Source organism: Daphnia pulex, chromosome 10 (assembly GCF_021134715.1).
Source record: "Daphnia pulex isolate KAP4 chromosome 10, ASM2113471v1".
In the NCBI taxonomy this organism is placed as follows: Eukaryota; Metazoa; Arthropoda; class Branchiopoda; order Diplostraca; family Daphniidae; genus Daphnia; species Daphnia pulex.
The window spans coordinates 9,150,766-9,164,310 of record NC_060026.1 but is presented as its reverse complement, the minus strand read 5'-3'; the positions used below and the strand labels follow the sequence as shown (position 1 = coordinate 9,164,310).

Below are 13,545 nucleotides of genomic sequence, written 5' to 3'. Positions count from 1 at the left end.
TGATGAAAACAAAAGGTTCCGGCAAAGAAATAATCAACGAATTATTTACTGTTGAGATCTATTAATAAAAATTAGCATATTCGCCGATGAGTTATCGATAAGATGATCTGAGGGCATTTATTTCTATCTACAAAACCCTGATCGGCAAATGTCAAAATGTGGCTTCAGCTCCAGGTTTTAAAATGAAACGCACGCCAACGATACGCGCCGCCATTCGTTTACATTTACATGAGTCATCCCCATAATCAACCCTTTTTTATTTCGCGCAAAACTTTTGTTTTTACTCAAAGTCAAATTGACTTTGTTCTTCCTCCGCACCAAGCCATACTTGAGTTACGTCTATTTCCTTACAGTTTGTAAATTGTAACTTTGTTTATTTTAATAGACTATAAACAGCCAAATTGTAATACTTATAGATTTCCATCCGCCATAGCCCTTAAGGAATCGTGCAGGACACGGACCAGAGTCCGTGTTAAGTGGGTGAAGGCCTTGATAAAAATTTTTTTACAAGAAAATTGTTTGTCCACCAGATGCATTGATATTTTGCAGTACCGTTTGGGATAGGAAAAAATAATATTATTGCTATTTAGTATTAGTTAAAAAATTTATAAAACTGTTTTTTCGTTAAAACAATGTGTGTGTTAATAATGAACCCAAAACATTTAAATTACATTCTATTTTTTCACAAGTAAAACAGTTTATTTGTAGGGAAGGTACATTTAATAGTGATTCTTATCAACAAATACAAAGTTCATTGTTATCTTTAAATTATCTACATTGCCTCATCGATTGCACTATGATTGCATAGGTGTCACTACTTATTCTGTTGCCATGGCACTAACAACAGCAGACATTAATTAGCCTGCAAACACGATCGACGATTCGTCAATTTTTTCTTAAATTTTACAAGCAGCTTTATTACGATGGTGAGTAGAAAAAGGACATATTCCAATGTTTCACAAGACGAAGATCACTTTTATGTGATTAATGAAAGACCAGTCGACGATATTTCACTCGATTTTTTTTACAAACCACACACAATTACTTTGTTGACAACTATTTCATCGTTGCTTTTATACTCGGCCTTCACTAGGTAATACTTAAATCAGTCAATGTTTTACAATTTAATTTATTTAAAAAACGTTTTCTTAGAAATGACGACGATTTCCGAGAAAATGTCTGGGCTGGAGTAAGGTGTGTAATATTCATTTTTCTGGTTATATCTGTCCTTGCCTTCCCAAATGGACCCTTTACACGGCCTCATCCTGCTGTTTGGAGGATGGTTTTTGGTCTTTCAGTTTTGTACCTAATTGCTCTTCAGGTAAGTGTTCTCATCACTAAAAACTTTATTTGAAAATTTTGAACATGACATTTAATTTCTTTACAGTTTTTCCTCTTCCAAAATTATCAAACTGTACGAAGCATTTTGGTGTGGACAGATCCTTCTCTTGAAAATTTCCACATCGATATGGACAAAGTAAAAAAAAAAATCTGAATTGTCACATTTTATCAAAATGTTTACTGATGTTTTTCATTTTGTTTAAGGAATATGGAGTCAATTGTTCAGACATTAGTTTAGAAAGGGTTTGGTCACATATGGATGTATTTGCTGCTTCTCATTTTTTTGGTTGGATAATGAAAGCCCTGTTGGTTCGCCATTACGGAATTTTGTGGACGATCAGCGTGATGTGGGAGATTACCGAGGTATATAATGAAACGAAAATCTCAATTTATCTTATTCCATATTCTTATACTTGATTCATTGCAATTTTTTTTTTCAGATTGCTTTTGCTCATCTTCTTCCCAATTTTGTAGAATGCTGGTAAGTTTAATAGTTTTTTAATTACTGTGTTTTTCGCCTTTAGTAATACTTATTCATTTTCAAGGTGGGATGCGATTATTCTTGATATTCTATTATGCAATGGTCTCGGCATTTGGGTGGGCATGAAATTGTGTCATTACCTTGAAATGCGCGAATATAAATGGGAATCCATCAAAGATATTCCAACCACATCGGATAAGATCAAACGAGCTGTATTGCAGTTCACTCCAGAGTCGTGGACAAACGTTCGATGGCTCGATCCTTACTCATCCTACATGCGCTTCCTCGCCGTTTGCCAGTTGGTGTTCTTTTGGCAAATCACGGAGTTGAACACGTTCTTCCTCAAACACATTTTTGAACTTCCGCCGAGTCATATGCTCAATCTATGGCGACTCGTTGTTATTGGCCTGATTGTCGCTCCTTCAGTCAGGTAAACATTTATTCTATCCAATTATTAAATTGCTCTAACATTTTTCGTATTTTATCAGACAATACTATACTTATGTGACGGACGCTCGCTGTACTCGTGTTGGCACTCAGTGCTGGGTTTTCGGTGCCATTTTGTTTACTGAATTAATCATTTGCATCAAATTCGGCAAAGAGATTTTTGAACATACTCAGATATTGACTATCGCTCTCTGGCTGGGTATCCAGTCTATCTTGTCTATGATCTGCCTCTATGGTTGCGTACTGTATCACCGGCAAGAAGTGAAAAAGGTTTCAAATCTTATTTTCAAATCAAGTTTAAATTGGCAATTTCATCAATATTCTTTCTTAGACTAAGGGACACGTGGCGTCTAACTCCAAACGTAGATCCCTCACAATCAGCAATGGTGCATCTAAGAAAGGAGTTGCAACTAGTCCACAGCATTGTCCAACAGCAGTCAAAAGTAAAGCGAAAACCGCAAAAATTGCTTAGAAGCCGTTGGAGACCAAATTCCCACACTCAACGACGTGAATCTCGATCTCTCTACGAGAGTTTTAGATAGATCAGTCGATTAGTCCATCAATATTTGTAGATAAATAAGCACGTGTGTCTCGATTTTCTTGAGAAAGTGCGTAATTGTGCTTTTTTTCTTTATCAATCTCATTCAAGTTAACGCCAATTTCCCGCTAGTCCTTGTTCTTATAACTAAGCTCAAGTATATAAATCAAATTGACTCGCTCGTCCTGTTGGCTTTACCAATTATAACGGGACTAACTCAATTCAATATGCATTGAAAATAAAGCTCTGTTCGTAGAAATTCGCACTCAAGCGTTGTCATCTAATTACTTTTTTTTTCTCAGGACAACGTTCTGACGGAACAAATAAACAAATAAAAAATATTCACCGCCTGTAATCTTTTTCAACATTTCTAAAAGGAGGCGAGGGGGGTTGGATACGGTTTAAGCTTACGGCTCCGTCGAGAATTTCAACCGCAAACACGAAATCGCACACACTCAGTGAAACTAAACGCCGTAACGAAACGCTGTAATTGTTTTGTTTTGCTTTTGGCGGAAATCTGCCCTAAGAGATTAAAAATACAATCAATTGAATAAACTTGGAGTAGATATTGTGCCAAGTCGATTGGCGCGAATCCCAATCTTGTAGATTTTTTTGTTTACGATAAATAGTTAAAAGAAAATTTACCAGCTTGCTTAGCAAAAAAATCTATTTTTTACATCAGTTTTCTCGATGTGTAGGTCCTTTTACTCACTGAAAAACCGGGAACTGGAGTAGTATCTTTCTCAGTATCCGACGTGAACAAAGGCACGAAAACAGAAAGTTTTGGTACCACACATTCAGTAGAGCTACGTATATACGTGCTATGTGTGTCAATAATCCACCATGCAGAAAACGTTAGTTCTGTTGGAAAGTCACACTTGTTTTCCTTTTCTCACTTTGACTTATTTCGGGGGCTTGAATGGACTAATATGGTTCATCGTTAGAAAAGGTAATATAGGCAATATCACATGAATTTAGAAAATTGCTAATAAGAGGTCGCATTTGCAACAAAACTGGTAGGTTAAAATTGGCATTGAATATATGAAATTGTTGATTCAGACGTAATTTGTTTTTCTAAATACTTTCTCTAGTTCGACAAGTGTATATATTAGTGTATGTCGCAATAAACTTGAACGCTGGATAAAGTAAAGTCAATTTCCACCTCCTATTCAATGAATTGATTTTCCATCTTTTTATTCTGATACATCCGCTCGTGGTGGGTGTTAGTGCAGCATTATTATGATAGTTAAGGATCAAACTACAGCGGAAACAGCGGAAATAGATTTTTTTTTTTTACTTTCACTTTCCTTCTTCGACCAACAAACAATGAATCAGCATTATTTTGATGTCTTTAAAATTGATTGTATTAACATTAAAGAGCAATGAACAGAAGGGTCATCCAGCTCAGGTAGTCTACGTGGGAAAATAAGGGGGTGTGCTGAGTTAAAAAACAAAAAAATACCAGGACACGACCAAAACAAAACAAAAAAACAAAAAACTTGAATACCGTTACTTTTGAAAAGTTCAATGTCCTACCCGGAAGACATTGAACTTTGAGATCATCCCCAGGATCTTTTAGTTCAAATATAGTAGGCTATATTGCTCAATTCCGCACCTCAACAACCTGGTGTACACAGAGTCCGTTCAGCGAAACTCTCTTTTCTTTTCTTCATCTGAAATTTCGTTATTCCAACCGAATCGGTTGGCATTAAATAATTTTCAAGGCTGAGCCCCGTCTAGAGGCGAAAGGGAAAGTCCTGCCATGTCCCGATCGCACCCAATCAAAGGTGTGCCGACCCTTTTTTTTTTTCTTTGTCTGTTCTCTTTATGAAGCTGAATGGAGTATTCTCCTTAGCTCACTTACCGCTTTCATTATTTTCATTTTATATAACGTCTGAGAACCGAAAGAGCTTCTGCAAGGTAGTGAGAGCTAGCTGCCCAGCACCACCCATACTGCGATGATAACAAGCTCGCTGAAAACATTGAGCAAATTCAAATTGCGTTTTGGGGTTTTCTTCATTGGGCAGCCGTGCGTCTTTATTGGAACCGTTCCCTGCTGGTCTTATTTACCCAGAACCAGATTTGTTTTTCTCCCCGTTTTCCTCCTTATTTCGAAAATAAGAGATTTTGAAGGGAAAGTTAGAACTTTATCGAAATGGGACCGACAAGGTTTTCTACTGGAAGAGAACACCGAACTGTAACAAAACGAAACGAACAAAGTGTATAAATGAGGCTCGGCAAGACTGTGGGCTCCGTGAAACAATAACTATGTATGCATGTGAATGATTACCAAAAGACCAGCAAGTATATCAGCTGATTGATCCGTCACTTTCTCTCCAGGCAATATCCTGCTGTTTTTACCGATTCTCGGTCAACACCTATACACACACCGACTATTGTTCGTGTGTCGCTATATCCGACGTGAAAGAGAGGGGTGTGGTGCTATAGCAGAGACTCAAATGCGCACATAGCTGCCGCCCTAGACTCTTATATTGCCATACACCTAACGGGAATAGTCACGTGACTTTCATTGTTTTGTCTTTTCCCTCATCGCCAAACACACACACACACACACACATACACACAATCACCAGAGCAGCTCAAAGCACGCCCTCCGGGAGAGAAACAAGGGAGTACCTGAGCTCCAGTCTGGAGTGTTCAGTCGATCGGCTGGTCTAGTACCGTCACCACCACCGTTTTCAATAGTTTGCACACGGCAAATTCTCGATATACAACAGCTCCGAGGAAATTATTCTCTCTTTGAATCAGAATGACCATGAAATGGTTATTGGCGTGTGCGCTTTTATTGACGGTCGGTGCGGGCGCGGTTGACGGTCGCCAGCGATCGCTGATCAAAACTTGTCCAGAAGGTTACGAGTTGGTGGAAAATCCTGTATCAGGTAAAGCCGAATGCGCTTGCCTTCCGTATCATCTGTACTGGCCCATGGATGGGATCTGCTACCGTGAAATGACGCAAGGCCCTTGCAAACCCGGGCACAAGCTGATTTGGAATTCCCAACTCGAGACATCCGAGTGCCAGTGCCCACCGTTCTGGACCCGACTTACGTCTGATGGCGAGTGCTACGAGGAGTACACACAAGGTAAGACTTTCTAATTCAGAAAATTTGCTAAATCATGCTCTGCTATACACATCTCGCAATGTAAGATTAAGTTTAACAATTGCGAATTTCTAATATAAGCTCTTCGTCGTGGTGTATTATACCTACCCAGCTAAAAATAAATTGTGGAGGTTTAATCGGTTTAATCATCCGTTTAATTAAACATTTAATTACAACATTTGTACACAGCCGTACTCTATTTTTAAATTGATATAAGAGTTGGTTGGGTGGTTCCGTCTGGCAGAAATGACCCTAACAATAGTCTTACGTCATTAGACCGTGGTGTATAGCAGCTGTAATGACATCATCGTCGTTGAATTTGGTTATGAATGCGGTACTATTTTTTTGCTCGTTTCAAGGTCCTTGCCAAAAAGGTCAACTCTTGATTCAGGAACGTTGCACTTGCAGCCAGAACTTGACCATGCACTACCACCCCGATTCAGGTCAATGTTTTGAACTGTACACCAGAGGGTAATGAACCAGATTTTTTTCACCGGGTCGTCGTCATACAAATGATTGGGCTAGTTTTTAGTAGCCAATAATATACAAAACGTTTTCCATTCAGGCCATGTTCGTCTGGAAAAGTGCTCCATTTCAACTACAGCACATTGCGCCCGGAATGCGTTTGCCAAGAAGGACACGTCGAATGGGACGACGGCAACTGCTACCCAGTTAATACGCAGCGCGTAGGGCCATGCAACGCGACTCAATGTCCTCAGGTAACCTATATTTTTTTTTTCGCACAGCTTTCATAGTTACGGAACAATTAAATTGATTCACAAGATCTTGTGACCTCAATCTAATAACGCAAGTGTCCGGGTATTTGTATACATAGGAAACGCCAATTTCTTGTTTCGTGAGCGATACTGACGGTACGATTGTCAGCTCAGCCAGATGTGCTTGTTTGCCGGCATCCTCCCTGATGGACAACGGTCGCTGCTACGCCGCCTATAACCAAGGTTAGATGTCGATTCGTGTCAAACTAATAAAATAGAGGCAACAATTTTATTCGTAATGTCACAATTCTTTAGGACCCTGTGAATACGGTCACTGGTTCGTCTACGATCGCACCCAACAGCCAGCCCAATGTCTACCTAAAAAGGTCATAAACTGGTCCTTTCAGCCAGGAATTCTATTTTTTAAGTACAGGGTCATCGATTACAGCGCGGTGATTCCAAACGACCTAAATCCGTCGACATTGGCGGTGCTGGTCAATCAAATAATCTTTTGACATTCTTTCGTCTCGATTTTTTCCAACGTCACGTTTTCGAATGTTTTTTCGAGTAAATCTGTTTTCATATCGATAGAACCGTAACACACATTAATTGATTAATCACAGAACTGTCAGCGATTCGACAACTGGTACTCCTGGCCGCAGGACGGCAATTGCTACAAACAGTGGAGACAAGGTGCTTTAATTCAACTCACTTTTTCTATTCATTCAAAACAATTTTTCACTCAGGACCGTGCCAATTTGGCGAGCTTTTCTATCTCGATCCAGAGACGGGCAGAACGTCTTGCCAATGTAAGAGTTCCTGGTTGGCGCATTTATTTGAAGGGAAATGTTATGAACATCACTCGGTTGGTCCATGTCCAGCTGGGCAATATTTCAATTTCGACCCCGTCACCAAAAAGACCGGATGCACCTGCTTCACCGCTTTTGCGCCTGATGTAGAAAAAGGAATTTGCGTCGAAAAACTGACTCAAGATAAATGTCCGCTCGGTCAATTAATTACGGCCGACGCCGTCACTGGCCAATCCAAGTGCGACTGTCAGGCAGACACGATGAAACAAAATTACTGGCCGGCCGATGGAAAGTGTTACCAGCATTTGACTCAAGGTTGAAATTCACTTTTTAAAAAATGTTAATCCACAAAATTTTGATCATTCAAGAGATGTTTCGAAATATTTTTCAGGGCCTTGTCTAAAATCGATGCTCTTCCGTTTGGACGATCAAACCTCTCTCCCGGCTTGTTTGCCGCCCATCGTCAGCAGTAGCGGCCTCCGCAAAAAAAGGAGCGCGCCATTCAAGAAGCTGTCGGCGACGCATTAAATTATATATTTTTTTTTAGCTTGTTATTATTATACATCGTAACTCGTCGCTATAGCCTCAATAAAGGGAAGACATGCAAGAAGAGAGAGTACAGAAAAGCTGGAGCAAACATATGGAGGATCGCTATCAAAATGTGCGGTACGGTGGCAGCAAAAACGTTTGGAGGTTATGTACACATCATCCACTGGTCACTTACATGAATTAAAAATACCATCTCCAATTAAATAACACCTTGAACTGAGCAGTGAAGTAAAATACACGTATAATTTCTTTTACGATACTTAACTGTGTACCTGTTCACTAGAAGGACCTTGGTCTTTTTCCCACATATAAACTAATTATGGAATTGTTTATATAACCTCGAATTCGCTTTAAGCCGTCGCGCCTTTCATCAGCTACTTTCATGACAATATTGCCAATATTTACAAAATGTTTGACGACGTACATGACTTATTTTGTTATTCATGCAAAATCTTTCAACCTAGACCACCGGAAGACATCGTTAAGTTCTCCTTGTTGACTGTATCGTCGAGGTACCTACAAACCATAAACTATAATGCATGAATAGGTTTGACTACTATACCTTTGTGGTAGTGGGGTCTCTGACTCTCCGTGAGCTGTCGTCTCCTTCATTTTTGATCATTTGCAACAACGCATTTTCTTTTATGGGCTATACAAGTGCAGCAGCCCGTTAAAAGTCATCTAAAGGAGACGAGGATTTTCACACTTGCCTGTAGACATGTGGTTGGTGGAATTCAGTCTCTCCTATCCCCCAAACAAAAAAAAACAAAAAAATGCGAGAAAAACGCTTGTGGTAAAAAATGTCTTTCAAGGGCACCAAGGCAATCAACATAATTTGCTGGAATTGTAATAACTTGAGGACCAACATGGGGAAAAACTGCACGAATGTCGGTTACTCATTTCTTTGTTTTCATATGATTAATTTCAAGCGGGGAAGTGTAAGTGTAACACACAAGATTTAATTTGATAGTGAATGAAACAGAAAATCACATTGAAAATTACTAGCATTTTATATTTCCAGTTAACTTCTGTTAATAATTGAATTTAGATGTTGAAGCTCCCTCATAAGTCTCAATATAAATTTACCTTGAACATGACATTTTAAGGTCCTGGAGGATTGCACGAGATGGGCTACAAGGCAATTGGATTAAAATGAACTAGTGTTAGATACGAACATGAATAATCAAAATTAGAACGGTCTTACTTGGTCACAATATGGACACGCTCCAAAAACTTTATTCCCCTGCTTTCTTATCGTCTCTCTTAAACTTCGAAGCCACTGCGAATGAAAAAATAAAAATAAACAGGAATTTTTAAATAATTGCGCTGAAAGATGCTACAGTATACAAAAAAGAAAATACCACAATACATGGCTAGCTGCTATAAATTAAACTCAATTAAGTAAAGCACTCGTATTACCTCGTATAGACAATAGATGTGGAATGATTGTCCGCAGTGAGAATTGTCACAAGTGCGCGATGGAACTTCGCCATTGAGGCGTTCTGAGTAGCAAATACAACAGGTCACCTCATGACTCTCTGCTGTTTGTTCACAAGTTTGTTTCGACGGTAGGGATATCTCGAGAAGTCTTTCGAGATTGGTAGTTATTGGGAAATCGCTGTTCCAAGTCTGAAATTTCCGCCATTATGATTAGACATAAACTTATTTAAGCATTTATAATAAAAAAAATAAATAAATAAAAAAAAAATCAAATAATAAAAGAGACGTACCTCAACTCGATCTAAAATTTTCTCTCGGAAAACAAACACAGCCGTTTCAGACCCAAGCCAAGTAATAGAGGGGAAAATGCGAGTGTGATTTGGATCTACTTCTATTTTCAGAGACACGTTTGGAGCTGTTGGAAAAATATAAAATTTTTATTTTTATTCTAATTGTAATGACGTGAACGACATACTGAAAAATCCAGTAACATACCAATAGATATTTTCCTGTATGTATCACGTCTTGAGGGGTTTTCAGGTTCTAGAACCCAACATCTACTGTCCAACTCATCCATTGTTTCCCAGAAATCTTGGTAATGTTCTGTTTCTTCACAAAATATGTTGTACATTTCAATCAGTGTACTAGTGCTCTAAAAAATAAAATTTTTTGAATACTTGAGTTGTAAGTAAAAAAAAAATTACACCAAAAACAAAAAACACATAAACAATAATTAATTACCTCATGCCATTCAAAGTTTATGATTCTGGGAAACTCTGTTGAAAACTCTGGCAAATCATTGTTAAATTTGACATTCAAAATGTGTTCACGATTCAAAGAATCATACATTTTCAGCCTGATCTCAGTGAAATCATGATTAACACTTGAGAGCTTCTCCCAGCCTATTTTATCAATATCATCCAGAATGTTTGAGTAATCTACCGCTCTTAGTTTATCCTTGTCAATAATACAGGAATCTGTTGTGTGATCTTTCTAAATATACAACAATAAAATTTCATTGTGGCATTAGTTATTTTTGTTATTGAAATTATACACAATAAAGTAACCAACGATTAGGAGGACCAATTTTTCAACAAATTCTGCAACACTGCAACAGTTTTCAAGCAAATGTTGATTGAAACCTTTACTTTTACTCGTCATTATTGACCTTAACTCCCAGCTCACATTAACTGTGCATCCCTTATGTGATGGATAGTTAGGAAGTAATAAGTGTAACACATAGTCTTTTCCCTAGAAAAAAAAACGAACAGTTTATGTGTACTAAAATCATGACAATTCATACCATTCTTCAAGTCTTACGTTTATTACTAGAAGGCAGTCGAAAATGGTGTGCTGATCGTTTAACGGCAATATTGAATAAGAATATTGAGCATTAGGCGTACTCGTCTCCCGTAATTCCATAACTAATAATTTTTCTTCAAATTCAGCGAGACAATAATATTTACAATGATTGAATTTATAAAGAATGATGGACTAGTCTTTTGACAATATTTGTCAGAAACGGAAACTTCGCAGTTTTGGTTTATTTTTATTTTTCACACACTACTAAATAATTTCTGGTGAAGCCCTAATTGCGTTTTTAAGAATCGCCGGAATAGAGCAAATCAATGCAATGACGCGTACCCCACCCATGGCAACCTCGCGGGGGCCTAATTATGTGAACATTCACTTTGGACGATGTCGAGATCTTACGGGTTTGGGAGGGTCCCTTAGATTTTAGTCTGTAGTCTTACTCTAGTTTATAATGGGCGTCCCTAAACTGCGAAAGCGAAACGCGAAACGCGAAACGCCTAAAATGCGAAACAGCTGTGCGAAACGGACCCAAAAGTTGGGACCCTGTTTCGCATTTTAGTCTTTGGGTCCGTACTAAACTGCGAAATCGGTGTTTGCGAAACGTCGCAGTGTAAACGTCTTGGTAGCAGACGACAATGGACGCCGTCAACAAACAAATTGTTAAGAGTTTCAAATTTTCGAGACTTCGAGTTTCGCGCACCTTATGGCTGGTCTATTTGTGTGTTGACCATGAATACGGAATACCTTGAATGCAATATGCAATAGGTGTTTTTAATTAGAAGATGGGTATAAAAAAATTAATGGAATTTCTCGTTTCCATGTATCAGTATCAATCAGATTATCATTCTTAATTTTAAGGAAAGTTTTAGGCTTTTAGCTGATTAAATTTTAGCTTGATTTGGAACATGGTAGCTTTGATTTTTAGCTTGATATAAGGCACTCATACTGTTATGACCGATTATTTCTTTGTGCACGTACCTACTGGTTGATTTAAATTATTTAATTTAATGTATAATCCCTTTGTCATTACCTAATATTTTATTATTTAAAAATATCACCATAACGTGCTGCTCTATGTCTTTCATTAGTTTAATAATCGTAAAATGCGCATTAAAACATACAGGGGTAGTGGCGAAGAAATCGAATTTGATTGCCCCCCTTCCTCCTTTAATGCCTCATCATAGCGGGAGACAATGAAAAATGGCGGCAATCTCCGTCAATTTGGACCTCTGTGAAGAAAAGGAAAACTTTTTGTTTCGCAAGATGTTTCGCTCTTTAGTATGCCCTCCGGCATTTGGTCCCGCGAAACGGTCCAAAAATTTTGGTCCGTTTCGCACAGCTTTTCCGCATTTTAGGCGTTTCGCTTTCGCAGTTTAGGGACGCCCGTTTATAATAGTAAAACTTTGTTGTAACAGTGAAATAGGGAATTGAACAGGATATTTTTTTATGTATTTAATTTATTTTTTTGAATTCCCGTTTATTTATTAGAAATGATTTAAAACTGTTGTTTACGTTTTTTTGAGGGAAGAACGGGGAGAAGAGGGAGAATGGGACGAATGGGAGAGAGGAGGGCGTACGGAAAAAAGGGAATCCACGTTTCCTCTTCTCCCATTCGTCCCATTCTCCATTAAGATTAAACCAAATATTTTTTCGTCGCAAAAAATGGGTGTTACAAAAACGCGAAGCGAAACGGCGGAACGCGAAACTCCTAAAACGCGAAACAGTGCTGCGAAAAAGTCCCAAAAATTTTCGGGACCGTTTCGCAGTTTAGGCGCAAGAGGTCTTACTAAAATGCGAAACCGTAGACGCGAAACAGTCGACGTCAGTGCATTGTTAAAAGTAGTCGTCAAAGTGTCGAACTAGAAGCTAATAAAAAATTGAAAGTAAGTTATTTTTTGAATTTATTTATTTAACAACTGATGACAGTGGACTTGGAGACGGTCCGTATTTATAGCAAGAAGGTAAAACCTGCCGGCCATATGGCCAGGGTGAGAAAGCGCAAAGCGGCATACATGCATTCATTGCCTTACTCATTATCAAAATCAATTAACGGCGAATTATCTTGTGTAGAATTGATGCCCAAATATAGCTATACCGCCAGTTTAATATCAGAAACTATAACCTATTTATGTCTGAGTCTGTAATTATTGACTTTGTACGAAAATATGTATGAAACCAACAGAATTTGTTACCAAACCCATCTTTGTTATTCAATTACTCTTTGAATCTGTTCAAACTACAATAAACGGTGGAATTCAAGATGTTCATATTATTTATTTAAATTACATAATAGTATAATTTTTAAATTTCAAAAGTAAAATATTTCGCAAGTAGTTTCGCAATTTAGGATGCCCTTGGACGTTCAGAAATTAAAAAACAGGAAATTTTTTATATTTCAAAAATCAAAGGTTTCGCAAATGGTTTCGCACTTTAGGATGCCCTTAAGCCATTGAGCCCACGAAACGGTCCCCAATTTTTGGGACCGTTTCGCACCACTGTTTCGCGTTTTAGGAGTTTCGCGTTCCGCCGTTTCGCTTCGCGTTTTAGTAACACCCGCCAAAAATTACATTTTCCCTGAACGCTTGCGTTTCGTTCATGAAGTGGAAAGCAAATTCTAAACGTTAATTTGCTTGCGCAGGCGTTAAAAACAATTTGTGCGCAGCTCGCCGTGGATTAATTTCTTTCCGTTTCAGATTGCGGATGACAGTGTTGGGATTCACATCCACATTAGCAATATCTAGAAAACAATTAATTCGTTTCTATATATTAATGAGATTGCTTAATATTTAAA

General features: G+C 38.2%; 3 protein-coding genes across 4 annotated transcripts; 2 read left to right on the top strand and 1 right to left on the bottom strand.

Moving 5' to 3' along the window:
• The first annotated feature begins 817 nt into the window (after nt 1-817).
• On the top strand, nt 818-2,988 carry LOC124206029 (phosphatidylserine synthase-like). Its single transcript, XM_046603641.1, has 8 exons — nt 818-1,093; nt 1,153-1,321; nt 1,388-1,477; nt 1,546-1,704; nt 1,782-1,822; nt 1,887-2,252; nt 2,311-2,539; nt 2,601-2,988. Exons 1-8 carry the CDS (start codon nt 924-926, stop codon nt 2,739-2,741), a joined length of 1,365 nt encoding a protein of 454 aa, XP_046459597.1. The 5' UTR covers nt 818-923; the 3' UTR covers nt 2,742-2,988.
• Nucleotides 2,989-5,379: 2,391 nt separating this feature from the next.
• Nucleotides 5,380-8,259, top strand: LOC124206025. The gene is made up of 8 exons (XM_046603636.1): nt 5,380-5,908; nt 6,286-6,397; nt 6,492-6,645; nt 6,762-6,885; nt 6,958-7,028; nt 7,266-7,335; nt 7,389-7,766; nt 7,843-8,259. Exons 1-8 carry the CDS (start codon nt 5,578-5,580, stop codon nt 7,977-7,979), a joined length of 1,377 nt encoding a protein of 458 aa, XP_046459592.1. The 5' UTR covers nt 5,380-5,577; the 3' UTR covers nt 7,980-8,259.
• LOC124206026 (E3 ubiquitin-protein ligase FANCL-like) lies at nt 7,970-11,335 on the bottom strand. Of its 2 annotated transcripts, XM_046603638.1 has the most exons (9): nt 10,761-11,099; nt 10,512-10,691; nt 10,182-10,433; nt 9,936-10,092; nt 9,731-9,855; nt 9,420-9,629; nt 9,205-9,279; nt 9,087-9,131; nt 7,970-8,744 (listed from the first exon to the last, which is right to left on the bottom strand). In XM_046603638.1, exons 1-8 carry the CDS (start codon nt 10,860-10,862, stop codon nt 9,102-9,104), a joined length of 1,131 nt encoding a protein of 376 aa, XP_046459594.1. In that variant the 5' UTR covers nt 10,863-11,099; the 3' UTR covers nt 7,970-8,744; nt 9,087-9,101. The 2 variants fall into 2 exon arrangements, with proteins under 2 accessions (XP_046459594.1, XP_046459593.1); XM_046603637.1 differs by lacking the exon at nt 7,970-8,744 and having other exon boundaries at nt 8,992-9,131; nt 10,761-11,335.
• Nucleotides 11,336-13,545: the final 2,210 nt, after the last annotated feature.

Excerpts from the sequence above, each read along its gene's own strand:
- LOC124206029 (XM_046603641.1), top strand. The coding sequence starts at position 924 with ATGGTGAGTAGAAAAAGGACATATTCCAATGTTTCACAAGACGAAGAT. Across the intron at positions 1,094-1,152 it reads TTATACTCGGCCTTCACTAG|AAATGACGACGATTTCCGAG; the intron begins GTAATACTTAAA and ends ACGTTTTCTTAG. Across the intron at positions 1,823-1,886 it reads CCCAATTTTGTAGAATGCTG|GTGGGATGCGATTATTCTTG; the intron begins GTAAGTTTAATA and ends TTCATTTTCAAG.
- LOC124206025 (XM_046603636.1), top strand. The coding sequence starts at position 5,578 with ATGACCATGAAATGGTTATTGGCGTGTGCGCTTTTATTGACGGTCGGT. Across the intron at positions 6,398-6,491 it reads TTTGAACTGTACACCAGAGG|GCCATGTTCGTCTGGAAAAG; the intron begins GTAATGAACCAG and ends TTTTCCATTCAG. Across the intron at positions 7,767-7,842 it reads TTACCAGCATTTGACTCAAG|GGCCTTGTCTAAAATCGATG; the intron begins GTTGAAATTCAC and ends AATATTTTTCAG.
- LOC124206026 (XM_046603637.1), bottom strand. The coding sequence starts at position 10,862 with ATGGAATTACGGGAGACGAGTACGCCTAATGCTCAATATTCTTATTCA. Across the intron at positions 10,692-10,760 it reads ACTGCCTTCTAGTAATAAAC|GGAAAAGACTATGTGTTACA; the intron begins GTAAGACTTGAA and ends TTTTTTTTCTAG. Across the intron at positions 9,630-9,730 it reads AAATTTTAGATCGAGTTGAG|ACTTGGAACAGCGATTTCCC; the intron begins GTACGTCTCTTT and ends CGGAAATTTCAG.